This window comes from Pyrus communis, chromosome 15, assembly GCF_041283825.1.
Source record: "Pyrus communis isolate YQ-2024b chromosome 15, ASM4128382v1, whole genome shotgun sequence".
Classification (NCBI taxonomy): domain Eukaryota; kingdom Viridiplantae; phylum Streptophyta; class Magnoliopsida; order Rosales; family Rosaceae; genus Pyrus; species Pyrus communis.
Window position 1 is genome coordinate 34874205 of NC_142579.1, and position 17687 is coordinate 34891891.

General features: G+C 37.1%; 3 protein-coding genes across 5 annotated transcripts; 1 reads left to right on the forward strand and 2 right to left on the reverse strand.

Moving 5' to 3' along the window:
* Window positions 1-10207: 10207 nt before the first annotated feature.
* On the forward strand, window positions 10208-13898 carry LOC137711299 (homeobox protein knotted-1-like 3). 3 transcript variants are annotated; one of them, XM_068450541.2, is made up of 6 exons: window positions 10208-11252; window positions 12385-12505; window positions 12580-12773; window positions 12842-12973; window positions 13125-13261; window positions 13348-13898. In XM_068450541.2, exons 1-6 carry the CDS (start codon window positions 10533-10535, stop codon window positions 13349-13351), a joined length of 1308 nt encoding a protein of 435 aa, XP_068306642.2. In that variant the 5' UTR covers window positions 10208-10532; the 3' UTR covers window positions 13352-13898. The 3 variants fall into 3 exon arrangements, with proteins under 3 accessions (XP_068306642.2, XP_068306635.2, XP_068306630.2); XM_068450534.2 differs by having other exon boundaries at window positions 10223-11252; window positions 13340-13898; XM_068450529.2 differs by having other exon boundaries at window positions 10225-11252; window positions 13337-13898.
* Window positions 13899-14215: 317 nt separating this feature from the next.
* On the reverse strand, window positions 14216-14936 carry LOC137735324 (uncharacterized). The gene has a single exon (XM_068474777.2). It carries the CDS (start codon window positions 14795-14797, stop codon window positions 14348-14350), a length of 450 nt encoding a protein of 149 aa, XP_068330878.2. The 5' UTR covers window positions 14798-14936; the 3' UTR covers window positions 14216-14347.
* A 518-nt stretch (window positions 14937-15454) lies between these two features.
* Window positions 15455-16935, reverse strand: LOC137711319 (uncharacterized). Its single transcript, XM_068450549.2, has one exon. It carries the CDS (start codon window positions 16593-16595, stop codon window positions 15840-15842), a length of 756 nt encoding a protein of 251 aa, XP_068306650.2. The 5' UTR covers window positions 16596-16935; the 3' UTR covers window positions 15455-15839.
* Between the last annotated feature and the right edge of the window lie 752 nt (window positions 16936-17687).

Genomic DNA, 17687 nt, shown 5'->3' on the forward strand with positions numbered 1-17687 from the left:
TGCGCCTCCCTTAAGCATGCGTCGACCTACAGTTACAACACATAAAAATGCAATATCTTCAATACAAAAACCTAAAAATGCCTATGTGGACCAGCGTTGTTCTCACGCGCATGCATATTTAACACCATACGTATGTCGTCTTCTTGTTGTTGAGAGTTTTATTTCTCATAAGGAATCTAAATTAGCGTTTTGGATTTAAAGTCTTGCATTATAGGGAAGTAATTAGGGTTTAAGGTTCACTAACTTTTTTTTCTCCCACTACATATATACTCATGTATACTGTGCTCTGAGACTCTCCCATCCGTTTTCGATTATAATATCATGTTCTTTATGTATTCGTATTAGGGTTGATGATTCACGTGTCGAGTCCAACGGTGTTTGCACAATTCAATCCTGGCTAGGTAGTAGATATTGGAAAGCATACATTACAAAAGTTTGTGATTACTACTGTTTTTCTTCTTTTCAACCTCTGCATCAATTCAAGCACACAGTGTTCCACTTAAACTTAAAGCCTATACATAATTCCTCCATCAGAGGCTAGGGGCTACCTAGGAACTAGCTTGAAAAATGAAATATGAATAGGATGGGGAGAGAAAAACATATGGCACAAATGGGAAAGGAATATATATATATATATATATATATATATATATATATATATATATATGTGCGCGCAGTGATGTTGGTGAGTCGGATGAAGAGTGAGCTGGCTACTTTCATATATTCATGCATGGCGTGGTAAAAAACGAACCAATTTGGTATATGATCGGATGAGAATCCACACGAAGCGTTGAATTGCAGTGACGTGCAATGGGATGTATCGATCACTTTTTTCTTGTTGCTACCTTGGACCTTTTTTGCCAAGTCTCTTCCAAAAAGAATTGCTAATTTGCTACCCCACACCACACCAGCATACCAGAGAGGAATAGGTATAGGATAACTAATGAGTTATGAGGTAGGAAACCACCAAGGACTTTGATTTATTAGTTTTTGACAACTACAAGTAAGAAATCTTGTCAAATTAATGGAGGAATATGTAAGGGGTAAAGGGTTTGTCAGAAGCTTTTTTTCTTTTCTTTTGGGGATGATTGTTATAGACTGCTACACCTGAATGATAATTGCACTGAAAACTCGTAATCACTCATATTAACCAAAAATATCCTTTAATGTGTGTTTAGATAGTTTTTATGATTATGTGTGTGATAAAAGCATCACATATGAAAGTGTGGTATCAAAACTAAGGAATCTAGAGAGTAAAAAGGATATATAACCGATGCGATGTTCATCAAAAGATTAGTATACTTGATAGTCAAGACAATTGACGTGATTAGGTTATTATCGGTGTAGTCACTCGTTTTCAAGAGGAGAAATTGATATCCACGCTTTGTTTTTGTTAGACTTATTTACGCCAACGCTCGTTGAAACTCATACTTGCTCTCTCTGTCTCATGAAACTCATTTTTGTCACTTAACTTCCTGAAGTACTCTCTCTCTCTCTCTCGCTATGCCCTATTTCCGTCCAAGTCTGTCAGAAATTTGTTAAGCAGTCTGATATGGCACAAATTGTTAAGCAGTCGAAAGGGTCCACTGGCCGATTTATTCGCTGCTTTCCCTTCCCTCCGCCATGGAAGAGAAAACCATGGCTGCCTTCTCCCCATCACCACCCCCTCCTTATCCCTCCCCCACGGCAGAGTTGTTGGTTTTCATTATCTAGTTTCATCTATAAAAATCATACCTTTTAATACCCACTGTACAAAATTCCCCCCCTTAATGAACCTTTCTTCAAGCTCTCACTTTTTTTGTCCTCCCCCATCTTTTTCAAGCCAAATAAATGGTTTTGTTCCTCACCCACTATACAATGACGACATTACCACTAATATCGCTGACGCAACTAACGTTTATTTGACAGACTCGGACGAAAATGGGGCGTAATGAGAGAGGTAGTATACTTCTGGGGGTTGAGATAAAATAAGTTTTATGGAGCAAAATGAGAACAAGTATGAATTTCAAGGAAGGACAATCGTAAAAAGTCCTTTTTATCTTTTTTTATTCCTCAACTTATTTCTAACTATATAATTGAATAAATCAAAGAAGAATTAAGAGATTGAAACAACTTCACCGCTACAAGAGGAGAAAAAAGGAACATGCATACCTAATAATGCATCGTTGGACGGCCTACCATCTAAAGAATGTGTTTGTGCCAAGAAATATGGGTTTTGCATACTGAGAAACTTAATGTAATTAGTGTGAAATGCAAATAATATGTTGGATTCATCAATATAATCAATGAATTCGTAACACTATAATACATGTGAAAATTTGTTATAACGTCATAAGCATAACACACATGCTTCTTCTTAATTTCAAACAAAATATATTTATACAATAATAGATATAAAAAAATAAAAAAAAGGAACTTAATATCTACCGCTTTCTTTTATTTTAGTGTCGTTTGAGCTTGTATAAATTAAGACCTACCACTTTGGCACCAAAAGATAAAGGGGAAGGACAAGGACAATGACTAAGCCTTATACATGACTTTTTCCACTCTCCTACTCCTAATTTAATCTTGTTCCCTCCATAATTAAGTCGACCCCACTTTATAAATTTAAAAATAACGAACCTGAAAATTGGCAGACACAATCAACGCCTGCAAAATCGTAATCACACAATCAACCCAATCAACCTACGACTAATCACTTGTTTTTGTAACACTTTTCAGCAAAACGACATGTATTATCCGAATTTTAATATTTAACCGGGTAGGGAAGTGTGTCGTATTCGTGACTTGGGTTTTCTCTTGTTGCCTCGTAGAACACGTGTGGGGCAGTCACCGGGCTGGAAACTTATGGCGGGCCGTGACAACCCCGCCAATTGTACGTTGAGATGCTTCGAGGTGGCGGATGCTCCACGGAACCTAGACGGCGTCCCACTGGATTCTTAACATTTTGGCTTGAAGTTGGACACGTGTTGACAATACAACCACTCACCAACTGTTCAGATATTTTGGTCCATTAAAAATGAAAAGTATTTGCTCACCGTTCTCCATCGCGTGACCAACACACCCTTGTAGCGTAATGGTTCGTCAGTGACGATATATTTGCCTTATGTTTTGACAAGAGGTATAGAACATAAATAGATAGCTTGGGCTTGAAGTCGAACACATGTTCGCACACGGACTTGTGTTTTTGGGACAGTCGGTTGAACGTCAGGATTTATGTCAGGATCCTGCCATTCAATCAGCAGTGAAAAACTTGAGTTTTCATGCTTTTAGGGCTCGTTTGATGCACAATTAAATTAGATCGGATCACTTGTTATATTTAGGGAGCTTTAATGAAAAAACTTTGGGTCAACAAATATTTAACCAAAAACCATCGTAAAATGTTATTTAACCAAAAGGCCTCAAATTTAATAAAATCTCATCCAAAACTATTGTCCACAGGTCAAACTTACAAGTCCAACCGGCTACAAATCTACACTTCCGTAAATACCCCTAAATGATTTAATATTGTCCTGACTCTTCACCAACCTCAACCCAGCACGAAACTGCCATAATAACTCCCTATCTTCCTATCAAATCAAATTCCCCCATTTCAAAAGCAACCAAATCAAGGTTGAAAAATGAAGCATTCATCGAAACAAAGTTGCCAAAACAAGTTCAAAGAAGTTCAATGGCAGAAACCGAAGAAAAAGTGTCTGGAAAAAAAAAAAAAAACATAAAACTGTTTCTGGAGAACCCAAAACATAACATTGTATCTGGAAAGAAAAGAACCAAAATCCAGAAACAGTGACTTAAATTCCAGAAACAATGACTAAGATTCCAGAAACAGTCTATGTTTTAACCTTTGACTGTTTCTTTTCTTTCATGCATTAGTCGATTATATTTAATAAACAGATTGCTTATTTTGCTTTGAATCCAAATACAGTGAATTTCACTATTTCTTTTCTAGCTTACAATTAGGAAACAATGTGTCTATTTCATTTGGATTCAGAAATAGTGACTTAGATTCCAGAAACAGTAACTTAAATTCCATAAACAGTGACTTGGATTCCATAAATAGTGTTACTTAAAATCCAGAAACAGTTTATGTTTACAGTCCAGAAACAGTGACTCGTCGTTATTATTGAATAGCATGCAGATCTCAAATTTATTTTTTGGAGAAACAAACGATAAACTCTACTGACGAAGAAAAATTGAAAAACAGTACCTCGAATATACTATGAATAATAATTATGATCACATTTCAACGAAATAATACAAAATATAAGTTAAATAGCATGAGGATCTATATTTTTGTTTCAAATAAAATGAAGAAGGTCTACAAAATAACAATGACCTCCATTAACGACGAAAATCTAGAATTCAACCTAAAAAAGTTAGGGGTAAAATCGACAAATCATAATTTATTATAGTCAGACCATTTTTAGTTAGACTACTTTAATGTGGGTGTTGTACTAAGCATTAAACAAAACTTATAACATGGTTTTTTTTATTAAAACTAAAAATTTTAAAGCCATTTTTCATTAATTTTCCTTTATACTTAAGGTAAATAAAGAAAGAAACAAATAAATTTTGTCCATCTTGTGAGTTTAAGATGAAGTACTCATGAATATTAATTAATTTTGATCCACCCAAAATGAGATATTATTCTCTCATACCTTGTATTATATGTATCCAATCTGATCCAATCTAATTCAATTCTAGTCACTAAACAAACTCTTAAATTGAACGCATTCAATCCTCTCCAAACTACATTTTGAACTTTTTAATAGTTTAGGCATTGTTGAGGTTTGTAACTTATGAATCTATGTTTACCATTCGTTTATTATTCACAAATTGATTTTCGTGTTTGCATGAGAGATTTTTTGTTTTAGTACCGAGTATTCAAGCTGGTACTTCACATGTCGTAAACTGCTAATAAAAAATTGGTAATTGCAAGTACACTCAGAATTTTGGTACCACAATAGAAAGAACAAATGATGATTAAGATCTCTAATCCAAGGATTACGTGTCGTCACCAAAAGAAAGTTCCACTTACAACCAATATTGGCTTAGGTTCATGCCAAAAGGAGAAACAGTTGCCTTTTGTTTTACATTTTCTTTTTGCTAAAACTAAGTTACTCAACACAAATAGTAGCTGACAAGCGATTGAGGTGTACTCATAAAGTAAATAAATAAAGAAGGTGAAATGTGAGAACAAAAGGCACGCATGGTTTGGAAAGTGGAACAGCGACTGACTGACTCTTTGAGATGCGACAGGAGACGTCTTGGAGGTTGGTTTCATGAATTTGGTTGAAATTGTCTCATCCATCCATCAATCTCACTAACAACTCTGTACTTTATATTTTCTGTTTCTTTTAACTGTCCAAATTTTATTTTTTATTTTTATTTATTTTTTAATTTATTTTTATATAGAATGCAGTGATTAATTTAGGCCTGTTAATTTGTTGGACGATTCGTTAATTCAACATGAAACGATACGAAAAATAACAAGTTTAGATTCGGATCCACCTATTAACAAGTAATGTCGTTATTAGGCATCTGTTAACAATTTAGGTCGTTATCGGACACATGTTAAAACACACGTTATAATAACCAGTATGACACGTAAACGATTTGTTTTCCATGTCTAAACATTAGGTAAAACAATTTTTTGCATGACTCATTAATCCGACATAAAACAACACAACCCGTTAACAAGACTAAGTAGCAATTAGTGATCAATAATGCATGATCAGAATCATAATTTGTGCTACTATTGAATATTTAAAATAATCGATCATAATTCTTGATGGTTGTAATTTAAACTTCATACGTCCAACCTTGTACAAGCATTCTATGGCTGTGATCATGAACTGAACCAAAAATTCAATTTTTTAGTTGAAATATCGCTACATGGGTATAAATAGTTGGTCTTTAAAAACCTACTACGAGAATGAAGTACCATTTGAACCTGTTATAATTAAATGGTTAATTCATACATAATTAACTCAAAGTATTTTACTTATTCATCGACCCTTCAACTAAAATTGGATTAATTAATTGGGGGATTAGAAAGAGTAGAATTAGGGTAATTCAATACTAATTAAGGTGTTTGAGAAGGCAAGGCAATGATGTAAATGTAGGGCCATATGACGGTTATTTTATCTAATCATAGTATGGTAAAAAATAAGAATTTTTTTTCAATGTGTTAAGAACATAGCTCGATATATTAAGTGTAACAATATAATTAATTAAAAATATTTTTTTAAAATATATCAAGCTGTGTTATCGACACATTCAAAAGAATGTAGGACCATATGACGTTGATTTTATCTGATCATAGTATGGTAAAACATTACGAAATCCAAGTCATGCTTCACATTTTCTAGTTGTCCTTATCCAAACGCAAGGCTGTGGATCGAGGTGTGTGTGTGTGTGTGTGTATACATATATAGGATATACTTTTTCACCTTTTGTCGTTTATGATAAAAATACGTGTTGAGTGCCTAATTTTTCTAATGATTAATCATCCATATGTTTTTATTTTAATATGAGAGATTGTTTGTGTCTCATAAAGTAAGGTGCCTACGATTCTGCAGTATCACATTGTAAATAACTATAACTATCTTCTAAGCATCATTATCTCCCCTAAATTTTATCTAACTAAACCAGAGATCTTGAGCATATAATGATTATATAATCTCTAAGACTAAAAAAATATATTATCATTTTATTCTCACATGTTTTGGATGTTTTCTTCATCTTTTTCGCTATATTCGAGTGATAATGAGAGAGGAGGAGAGAGAAGAGGGGGGGGGGGGGGGCGAGTTACAAACTTAAGTGATTGATGTCTAAGCCTTCGTTGCTCTTTAAAATATATTAAGGGCCGTTTGAAAATACTTCCTAGAAATAGCACATTACATGTGTTTCTTTCAAAAATGACTTGAAGTATTTCTTTTTAAACATAAAAATACTTCAAATTTTTTATGTCAAACATGATTAAAAACGGTTTTAGTATTCTATAAGGGCTCTTAATTATTTTTACCGAATTTTCTAAAATAGCATATTTATGGCCGTTACCAAGATAAATAGTTGCATGGCCTATCAAAATTTTAATGTAGAAAAGTTGTACAACATTTAATTCGAATCATTACTATTTCAATAGGTTTGGTGAAACTATGATGTTAAATTACAGTTCAAGTATGTTGCGACAAGGATTGATGAAAATGTTATGTTGGCGTAGCAAAATTAACAGTGAACATATAATCTAATAAATTATTGGACTTATCGGATCGGCATTAATCATTCTTTTCATAAATAACCACGATTTCTTCTTTTTCGTTAACAAAAAAGTTTGAGGAGAGATTTATTTCTTTCACAACATAAAAATTTAGGAAGAAATTGATTTCTTTCACCATTAGCATCAAGACATACACACAATTTCAAGCCGAAAGAACTTACTTGTGAAACCTAACTAAATAACCACGATTTCACCTACTATTATGTTTCTCGAAATGTCATTACGTTGACAGTACCTCCACTCAAATGGACAGATTTAGAAGGAAAGGTCAATACACCTCGCAGTTAAACTACTTGAATGATGACCGTAGTTCGACAACAACAAAAAATGATGATTGTAAATAGCTGACCGTACAGTTGCTAGATGCTGGTGCATGGACCACAATAATTATGGTCAAGAATGTCCGAGAAAAGACGGATTTACGCATTTGCACACCTACATAACATTTTTTGCAAATGATAATTTTTAGAGAGACAAAAAAATGTACTTGATTATTTACAGTTAACATTTCATTCATTTTTACTTTCAAATAAAAAGCAGTTAATTGACAATTTTTAACTAGAAGTGAGAGAGGAATTTTAACTCGGATATTAAGAACTCATTCGTTGTCGTGACCTGAAAACCTAAACATGAACAAAACGGAAAGGATGGGTAATAGGGTTGCACTAAAACATTGTTGAGATTTTCAACATGATCAACGTCTGAACAACAAGAAGAGCTCAACTACTAGTCTAGTTTAGTCGTCGTTTTTTTCTATTAGTTGCGATGCGAACATACGTTTACTTATGTTATGAGATTTGTTGAGCAGATTTGCGTATCGAAATAAAAATGAAATCTATATAAAAAATTGTATTCACACGTATCAAACTACAGTTTAAGTGTAAGAATTCGCAAGTATTTTCCAAAAATAAGAAAACTGAAGAGCAACTTGCAGGGGGACCGATGCCAAAGCCATGTAGGTAGCCATAAACGCCATACAGCATCCGCGCTCCTCTAACGGGCCCCGCCATATTGTTTTGACGTTTCCTACTCTTCTCATCCGGGCCCCACGAGCTTGGGGGACCACAACCCACAAGGGGGACCACACCTCGAATTGATTAAGCCGGCGGCTGTCACAGAAGTCAAAAATTCTCAGTGGTCCCGCTTCTCATATCTCTCCACGTGTGCGGGGTAGATCTGCTGATCTTGGCGCGTGCTTGGAGCTTGTCCCCACACCGTGGTCCAAGCGAGTGCAGCGCGACGCGTGTCCAGGCATCGCTGTCCCGCAAGGGTCGGAGAGAGGAGGGACGCCGGCCCTTCCCGTCTTTACGATTATTTTATCGGCTACGGCCGGTCACCTGAAGAGGCCGGTGCGCCGGTGATGGTTTGGTAGTTCGTCACGCTGGCTAGGATGACGTGGACTGCACGCTCCAAGAGTTGTGGCCCCGTGGGAAGGTTGCTAGGATGGGTTTGGATCCTCTCCGGATCCACTGGGAATCCGGAGATCAAGGCACAATGATCGTTCATCAAAGATCGTGCGATCACAATTAAATATTTTTTATATTTTTAAAAGGAAAGCAATCTCGTTTTGTGTAAAAAATATTTAATTGTGACCGCACGATCTTTAATGAACGATTATTGTGCCTTGATCCCAGGGAGGGGATCGGGAGAGGATCCAAATCCTGCTAGGATGACCTCAAACTACAATTTAAAGTGTATTAAAATCTCACTATTTTATTTTTTTGTTATTAAAATTAAAATTTTAGTGTCACTTAGAAAGTAATTATTTTTAATTTAACATACTAATGAAATACGCATGACCTAAATAAAAGTGAAAAAATTGAAATGAGATAATTAGTTAGAAAATTTCGAGCAATCATTAAAAAATTTAACCATTTTATACAATAGATTGCACTATTTGATGACAGAACGAAATCACGCCTTAAACTTGTCCAATCTTTGTTTATTTCTTGGGTATTATTACTAAAGTAAACATCAAATCATTAATTATTAAGCTAATCCACGTTGGTGATAATAACATGCCAAGATTTTCATTGAGTTATCTTTTGCTTTTTGTTTTTCTTTCCTTCTTGTGATGCTAACTTTTTGTTGTGAGTTTTAAAACTTAAACATAAATAATGTCCCATAAAGTGAATAGAGATCCCAACTACCCCAAGCTAAACCTACTTATGTTAATCGTTGAATTGGAATTATAAAATACACTAATATTTCTTAAATTATAAGTTCGCTTATCAAACCCAAACATCTTTTGACAAATCTTCGCTCATACCATTACTTTTCTTTGATATAAAAAATTAAAATATCAATATAATCCTAGATTTACTATTGACCCCCAATTTTATATTTCTTTATAATAATAATAATAGGGCCACCTCTTTAAAAAAAGATTAAGGTCTAAATAAAATTAATTGATCATACGTGAAATAGCTCAACTTGTTTTAAAGACATAAAATGTACCTCAATTATCCAACATGAGATGTATATTCTTTACACGCCTCATCATGTATGGTGATTTTTAAATCTAATCAATCAATAATAACTGAACTGCTTATAAGCACATGAGTCCATTCAAGTTTTTAAATTCTCAAATGTGAGATTTACACTCTTAACTTGCCCAAGAAATCCCACCATTTTTTATGAGTAATGCTAGAGATACTAAATTTAGATACTAAATTTGCAACTAAATGATATGTCATCAAAAGAAATAAGCACGTTTATCAACGTTTAAGTAATCAATCAACATCAACTTTTATGTTTTTTTATTTTTAAAATCTTATCTCTAAAATTTAGTCTTTTTAACACTTTTTTTTTTTTTTAATCTTGGGAAAGCAGTTTCTCGAGCCCATTTTTGCCCTCCCCGAAAACTACTGTGTCCAAATCTTCTCTCACTCTCCCTCTAAACAGCTTCACCATATATAAGCCATCAACCCTTGAAACTAAACCCTTTCAGTCTCACTCTCTCTCTCTCTCTAAAGGTCTCATCTTTCTCTCTCAACATTTCTGAAAACACACAGAGACCATATAGTCTACAGAGAACAGAGGGAGATCGATTTATAGATATACAAATCCAGCCATATATCTTTGTCTTGTTGTCTCTCCTCCCAATTCTCATCCATGTCCTCTGAATCATCGTCTTCACTTCTCCTTTTTTAATTCATTTTTTAGACAGAAAAGAAAAAAATAAATAACAGAGCGCCTCTGTTTCCTTCTCCGACTGTAAATTGGTGTACCCAGCTGATCATCCGTATTCATGGCGTACCACAACCACCTCTCCCAGCCTCTCCACCACTTCACCGACCAAACCCAGCAACAGCACCAGCAATATCAATCGGACCAAACCGACCCGACTTCCAAGCCCCCCGAGCCCCACCACCCATTTCTGCCCGCCCCCAATTGGCTCCACTCCGCCCTCCTCCGCAACTTCACCAACGCCGACACCAACCCGACCAATACCAACAACGCAAACAACAACGGCGGCGGTTCATCCAATTTCCTCAACCTCCACGTTACCGCCTCCGACTCCGTGGCCTCCCAAGCCTCCAACCAATGGCTCTCCCAGTCCCACCGTCCGATCCTCCACCGCAACCACAGCGACGTCATCGATGACGTCACCGTCGCTGGCGACTCGATGATCGCCGCGATGTCCCATGACTCCGCAGACCTCAAGCCGGACAGCAACCTCAACAAGAGCGACGGCGGAGTCGTCGAGAGCGGCATCCCAGGCGGAGGCGGAGGAGGAGACGGCGGGGTGATTAACTGGCAGAACGCGAGACACAAAGCCGAAATTCTGGCGCACCCGCTGTACGAGCCGCTGCTGTCGGCACACGTAGCGTGCCTGCGGATCGCGACACCGGTGGACCAGCTGCCTAGGATCGACGCTCAGCTGGCTCAGTCGCAGAATGTGGTGGCGAAGTACTCCGCCTTGGGGAATGGCATGGTCGGCGATGACAAGGAGCTTGATCAGTTCATGGTAATGCTCTTTGCCTTTGCCTTTTGGTGATGACTTGTCTTTGCTTTTGAATTTTTATTGTAGTGACGAATGAGTCATCAAATTTGGGTAATTGGCTATAATAATTTAAAACACACGAAGGATCGTACCTCATCAATTCAATTAAAAACAAAAGTAGTAGATTAGTAAATCGAATTCCTCAATTTAGGTTTCAAAATACAGAATTTACGTCTTGTTTCATGCTCATTCTTTAAGGTTTAACGAAAAATTTTCTTGTCAATTAAATGAAAACCAAAATTTGTAAAGTTAATATTTGCAAATTTTGATCTTTGGAATCAAGAAATTTATTTGAATTTGATTTTGAAAATTTAAAATTTATAACTCGCCTCATACTCATAATTTAACAATGGTTGTAATAATATTAGTCGTCATCCAATTTTAAAAAGTCTCGAATTCAAACATCCTGAACGATAATTGTTAAATTAATTACACGATACAAGGAATTTATTGGTACGCAGTAAGAACTTGGAATGAGATGAGATGGTTGAAGATTTCAAAGAATATAGGGATCTGAAAAAGCTTTAAGGCTACAAGGGAAGAAGGTGCTGACTGCTGACATAATAAAAGCGAAGCCTCTGTGAAACAACAGTTCTGAATCCCCCAATCTTTTTATAACAAAAAACATGCGGGAAGACAAAAGCTGAGATTACCGCAACAAGACGACTCTTTCCCTCTGCAATGTCACTTCCAAATTGTAGTGTATAACGTGTATTTTAACCATTAAATTATTTTTTAAAAAATGCAAAAATTAAGATTTAACTGTGAAAAAGTATGGAATATCCTATAAAATTTTATTCACTCTAGTTTTTAGTACCTATTCATTTTACACATTAGGTTATAGTTTCATTTACAAACTTCTATGTAGAGGACGGCCAGTTTTTTATATTTTATTAAAGAAGAGATTATTAATATGATGTTGATAACATTGGTAGATACGCGACAATAATAAATAAACTGACATGTTATTGATGCATCATGAATACAAGAATTCATCCCTTAACAAAAGTCGAATGTTCTGCACCGTGAATTCATCTTCATTATTAATTGATAATACCATCATAATTTTGATTTGCTTTTGTTGTTGATGATACAGAGGCATTATGTTTTGTTGCTTTGTTCGTTTAAAGAACAACTGCAACAGCACGTCCGGGTGCATGCAATGGAAGCAGTGATGGCTTGCTGGGAGATTGAGCAATCACTTCAAAGCTTAACAGGTAAACTTTTGTAACGACGGCGGTCATGTCTCTTTGGCAGAAGTTAAACTTGCTTACACACACTACATGAACAGGAGTTTCCCCCGGCGAAGGAACAGGTGCTACAATGTCTGATGACGAAGACGACCAAGTAGATAGTGATGCAAACTTGTTTGATGGAAGTATGGAGGGTCATGACAGCATGGGATTTGGCCCTCTTATACCGACAGAGAGTGAAAGGTCCTTGATGGAGCGCGTGAGGCAAGAACTGAAGCATGAACTGAAACAGGTACTAAATCATGAAATTGTTCATGGTAAATCTGCTATCCCTTTTACTTACATGAACAAATTTTGCAGGGTTACAAGGAGAAAATCGTTGACATAAGAGAGGAGATTATGCGCAAGAGAAGAGCCGGAAAACTTCCTGGCGACACAACCTCTGTCCTAAAAGCTTGGTGGCAGTCACATTCAAAGTGGCCATATCCAACTGTAAGTTTGAGAAGCTCTTTGAGTTTGCATTCTAAACATACGAAATTCTACAGGCTTCTTAAATTCCTAAACCCTAAACACATTTCATAAATCCGCAAATTTTTGTTCTCGCCAATGTCTAAACTAGCATGGTGTTTGTATTAATTTGCAGGAGGAGGACAAGGTTAGGTTGGTACAGGAAACTGGTTTGCAATTAAAGCAGATAAACAATTGGTTCATCAATCAGAGGAAGAGGAACTGGCACAGCAATCCTTCAACCTCCACGGTTTTGAAGAGCAAGCGCAAAAGGTATACCAATTGAACCATGCATTCTTCTTAAGTTCACATTTTTCATGAGCCTTGCACCAACCTTAATTTGAAAAGAAGTAATGCAGGTGAAAACAGCAGTGACGACCGGTTCATATAAAATGGGTAAAGGGAAATGGAGAGCCAGTCTGGTTTTGGTGATATTCATTCACTCGCTTCCACTACATTTACAACTCCAACGTAGAAATTGCGATAGCATAGGACTTCATGGAAGAAGACTACAGGACTCAGGTAAAAGAGTCATATTTTGGTTCTACTAAAGGAAAGAAGGCTAACTCTGATTGTGAAGGTGCGATTATAAACCCAATATGAGCCGTTATAGTACAGGTATGCTCAAAGGATGCAGATGATGAACGCGTATGTAATATGAATATATCAATAGGAATTCATGAGTGTTTAGGAATTGTGTTACTGAAACTGCAAATTGGATAGTCCGCCGCGGGCTTACAATTTTTTGTTTGTAATCTTCAGTTTTGTGAATAAGAATAGTGAGAGTTGTGGGGGTGTACAAACCTGAGCTTTTGGTTCCTTACATCACACTCATGGTTTTAGCTTTTTTCGACATTTGTTGTTGAGATAATAAATTTGTTAGTAATGGTATGTAAAATTTTACGTCGCATCTTCGGCGCTCATTCGTGATTTATAAACGAAGCTGTTCAATCCCTCCCCTCAAGCATTGCTCAAACCGCCCTCGAGCAGGGCTCAAACTCTGATCGACTGGTTAAAATTCTATAAGTTGAAGAAAATGCAACAAGATTCTTTAGCATGTCCGAAACTTGGCTATTTTCAAACTTTCCTAATATATTCGGGCTGCAGATGCGTGCATATTCGGTTCATACCAAGTGCATATACGTACAAACTTATAAATTCGCATTTTTGTTCATCTGATTCTCAACTCAAAACTGGAAGGGGAAATCTCAAAAACAAAAACTAGTGGCAAAATTCAGCCGTTAGCATGAATTTTGAAGAAACAAAACATTCAAATCAAATCAAAGAATGAGTAATACAATCTCTATATCTATAAACAAACAATTTGATCAACTTCTGCAGGAAGATCAATCTAGCAAATCAGAACTTGGCATTCATCCCTTGTGACGCTGCATATGATCCACTATTCGAAAAATGATGGTATGCAACAGCAGCACCCTCTGCTTCCCTATCAACATTTCCGTCATCAAAATTAAGCGCGTAACTCTGTGGATCATACTGAAACTGCACCCTTCTTTTCTTGTATATCGTACTAAAAGATCGGATGAAGTTCTTCCACTTTGGTCCTGCCAAAACCTCCGAAATTTCTCGCGCTTTCTTAACCTTCTCCACCAACCAACTCTCTTTCGCTTGTTCTCCTTCTTGTTGTTGCAGCAGATATCTCCGTGCTCCAATCCTTCTTCCACACAGTACCCATAAACAACCGCATGAAAAAGATGGATCTATTTCTTCATCGTAGTACTCATCGTTCACTTCCAATGGCGATGGAAATTCGTGAACCGAGGGCATTTTTTCAAGTGGGTTTGCCATGAGGATTCAGAACTTGATATCAAAATGTGTGATTTGACGCAAAAGGGTGATCAAAGTATATATAATATGAATAATGCAATCAATAATTAATAATTATGTAATTAGTGCTAGCTAATTAATAGCTAATAGCTAAAGTGAGTTATGTGTTAGGAAACTGCGTGTGCCGGCCCTTGCCATTTGCAGGTGTGACTTGTAGACTTGTAATTTGTATGGCATCCGTTAATTCACAGTTAGAACAAACCAAACTGCTGTTTTGTTTGTTTTTTGTGATTGGGTCCTCAAGTTCGTTAAATGTTTGGATTAATTAATATTTGAGAGTTATTTCTCGTATATGTACTAAGTAGTAAACTTCAAATAAGAAAGATTGACTTTTTACATGTAAGAAGTTAAACAGTGTTCTAACTTATATAAGTCTGAAATTTTATGACTAATTTTTGCTAAAGGACCTTATTATTCTAATATTTTAGCCACCTTCTCGGCTATGATTTTAGGGTTTTTAATTTTAATTTAATTCATTTTTTGTCATATTTTTACTCGTTTTCTTTTCATTGCTCGTTAGGTTTCTTCGTGCTTCCCACTACATTTCTTGGGCAAACTTGAAGCCATGAAATTGAACCTAAAAACAAAAAACAACCAACTAAAAAATAAAACCCACAATTTCAATCACGTCCGGAGATTCTCTCCTAAAATTATTTAATTAAATATTAAGGAAAAATACAATACGAATTGCTGGCCTCATCATCCCAGATTACAATTTGAAGTAAAATGGGCTTTGTGTCGTATTATTTCCTTCATTTGCGTCTCTACTTCTTTCTTGGTCAAAGCTGGTCAACGTACATGTGCTCTAATGGGCCGGCCCAATAAGCAATCGCCACGGTACCCCCGGCCCCCTCATTTCTATCGACTCTGACCAAAAAATGCCAACCGTTGCTCGTCGTACGGAACCTCGAATTCAGCTGAAAAATATTATCGTCCATTTCAGTTGCAGAACCCTAGCAGATGACGACGACCCACTTGCAATTTATCAAAACGCACTTAGTCTTTAACTAAACGCAGCAATCTCCGGACCCAAGGCCGGACACTTGGCAGGCGGAGGCGTCGTCGCCGTCAAGCTCTGCTTCGGCTGCGCCAGCAAACCCCCGAACCTCCTGAGGGATATCATCTCATCGGCTCGGTTCACGTCGTCCTCGAAATTCCTGGCGTAGCTCGACGGCTCGTAGCTGAAGTCGACCGAAGACGACGAGTGCCGGCTCCTCCCCCGCCTCCTCGGAGGGACTCCGCCGTTCGCCCGGCTCTTCGCATTGTTCTCGTTAGCCGCCGCAGCAGCTGCCAACTCCTCCTCGCTCTCCAAAATGTTGTCGAGCGCATTGCGGTTTATCTTCCTCTCGTGCGGCGTCGTCGGGATTGAGGAAGCCGAGAGCCGAGCCGAGAATCCGTTGAGGAGCTGGTCGTCGGCCTTGCAGGTGTCATCCTCGAAGTTGAGGGCGTAGCTGGAGGGGTCGTAGCTAAAGTCGGCGGAGACATTGCGGCGGCGCACTCTTCCGGACCTAACTCCGCCACCGATCTTTGATATGAGGTGCATGCAGCGGCCTTTGAACTCAGGCAGAGGCGATCTCGGCGGCGGCGTCCGGGCCCTCCGGTTGTTGCAGTTGTGGTAGTAGTCTGCGTCGTTGTCGAGAACGTCGAACGGGTGTGTGCTCATGCCGGAGAAGCAGCCCGAGAGGCAGATTGATCGGAGGTGGCGCTTCTGGTGGAGAGGCGACGTCGGTGAATGAGACCGGAATTCCTCGTTCAACATTGATTGGATTGGAGATTGGAGTTCGGAGTTTTCTTTTTTCTTTTTATTTTCTCGGGAAACAAACAGGGCTCTAAAATTTTTGTGGTTGATGGAGAGAAGAGGTGGCGGGGGAAGGCGTATTTATGGGTTGAGGGGGAGTGAGTGGTGGGGGATGAGGAAGCGACGTTTGCGGCGTAAGCAGTAGCTGGAACACCCGAAGAAGCCGTGGGTCGTGCGTGGTACCGGTTTTTACTTTTTTTTATTTTTTATTTTTATTCCTAATATTATTTAAACTTAATGAATTAAATTTGAATTATTTTTGGATATTTTGGTGTGAAAGCCGCGTCGTGTACAATTCGTGGACTCAGAGACTTTGATTGTGTTTATTATGCACGTGCCATTTTTACCCCTTTTTTTTCGGTAAACTGCTATTTTTGCATTTTTTGTGACCCTAATAATTAGTCTCTAATCATAGTTTCCTTACCAAAATAAACATTAATTTGATTTACATGTCATATGTTACAAATCATAATTCTAAATCGTGTTTACTTGATCGAGTTGTACCATGGTCAACTGTGTACATGCAATTAACTGTAGTATTTTTTTTGTGATTATAATCATTTTTAAATGAAAATTACTTATTGCCTTCATAATTATAATACGATGTTATCTTTTATACACAAATAATTTTGACGATAAAGAAGTTGGATATGAGATATATATCGGGTTGAAGTGAAAATACATTTTAGCTGATTGATGATGGGCTGATTTGTTTTAGCACTATCCTTAGTGTTAGTGATATGATTAGCATTGATTATGGTTCGAATCTCCATCTGATTAAGCAATATAGGAAGCGAAGAATAAATAATTAAATAATAAAGATATTTCTATGCTTGGATTGACTGATTAGTGCAGTCGGATTAGATATCTTAAATCTGATTTAAATCTTATCTTATCTACTAATCCAAAACCCGAATGTGCCCAAAACAAACAGAATAGAGTTTTTGTCGTATTTGATTTTCCGGCTTTCACGTGCATGCACGAGCGAGCATGAAGCTCACTTGAGATCTATAGAAAATTGCCACGTATTGGGAGTTGATGTGAGGATATTAT

Excerpts from the sequence above, each read along its gene's own strand:
- LOC137711299 (XM_068450529.2), top strand. The coding sequence starts at position 10,533 with ATGGCGTACCACAACCACCTCTCCCAGCCTCTCCACCACTTCACCGAC. Across the intron at positions 12,774-12,841 it reads TGAAGCATGAACTGAAACAG|GGTTACAAGGAGAAAATCGT; the intron begins GTACTAAATCAT and ends CAAATTTTGCAG. Across the intron at positions 12,974-13,124 it reads CAAAGTGGCCATATCCAACT|GAGGAGGACAAGGTTAGGTT; the intron begins GTAAGTTTGAGA and ends ATTAATTTGCAG.
- LOC137735324 (XM_068474777.2), bottom strand. The coding sequence starts at position 14,797 with ATGGCAAACCCACTTGAAAAAATGCCCTCGGTTCACGAATTTCCATCG.
- LOC137711319 (XM_068450549.2), bottom strand. The coding sequence starts at position 16,595 with ATGTTGAACGAGGAATTCCGGTCTCATTCACCGACGTCGCCTCTCCAC.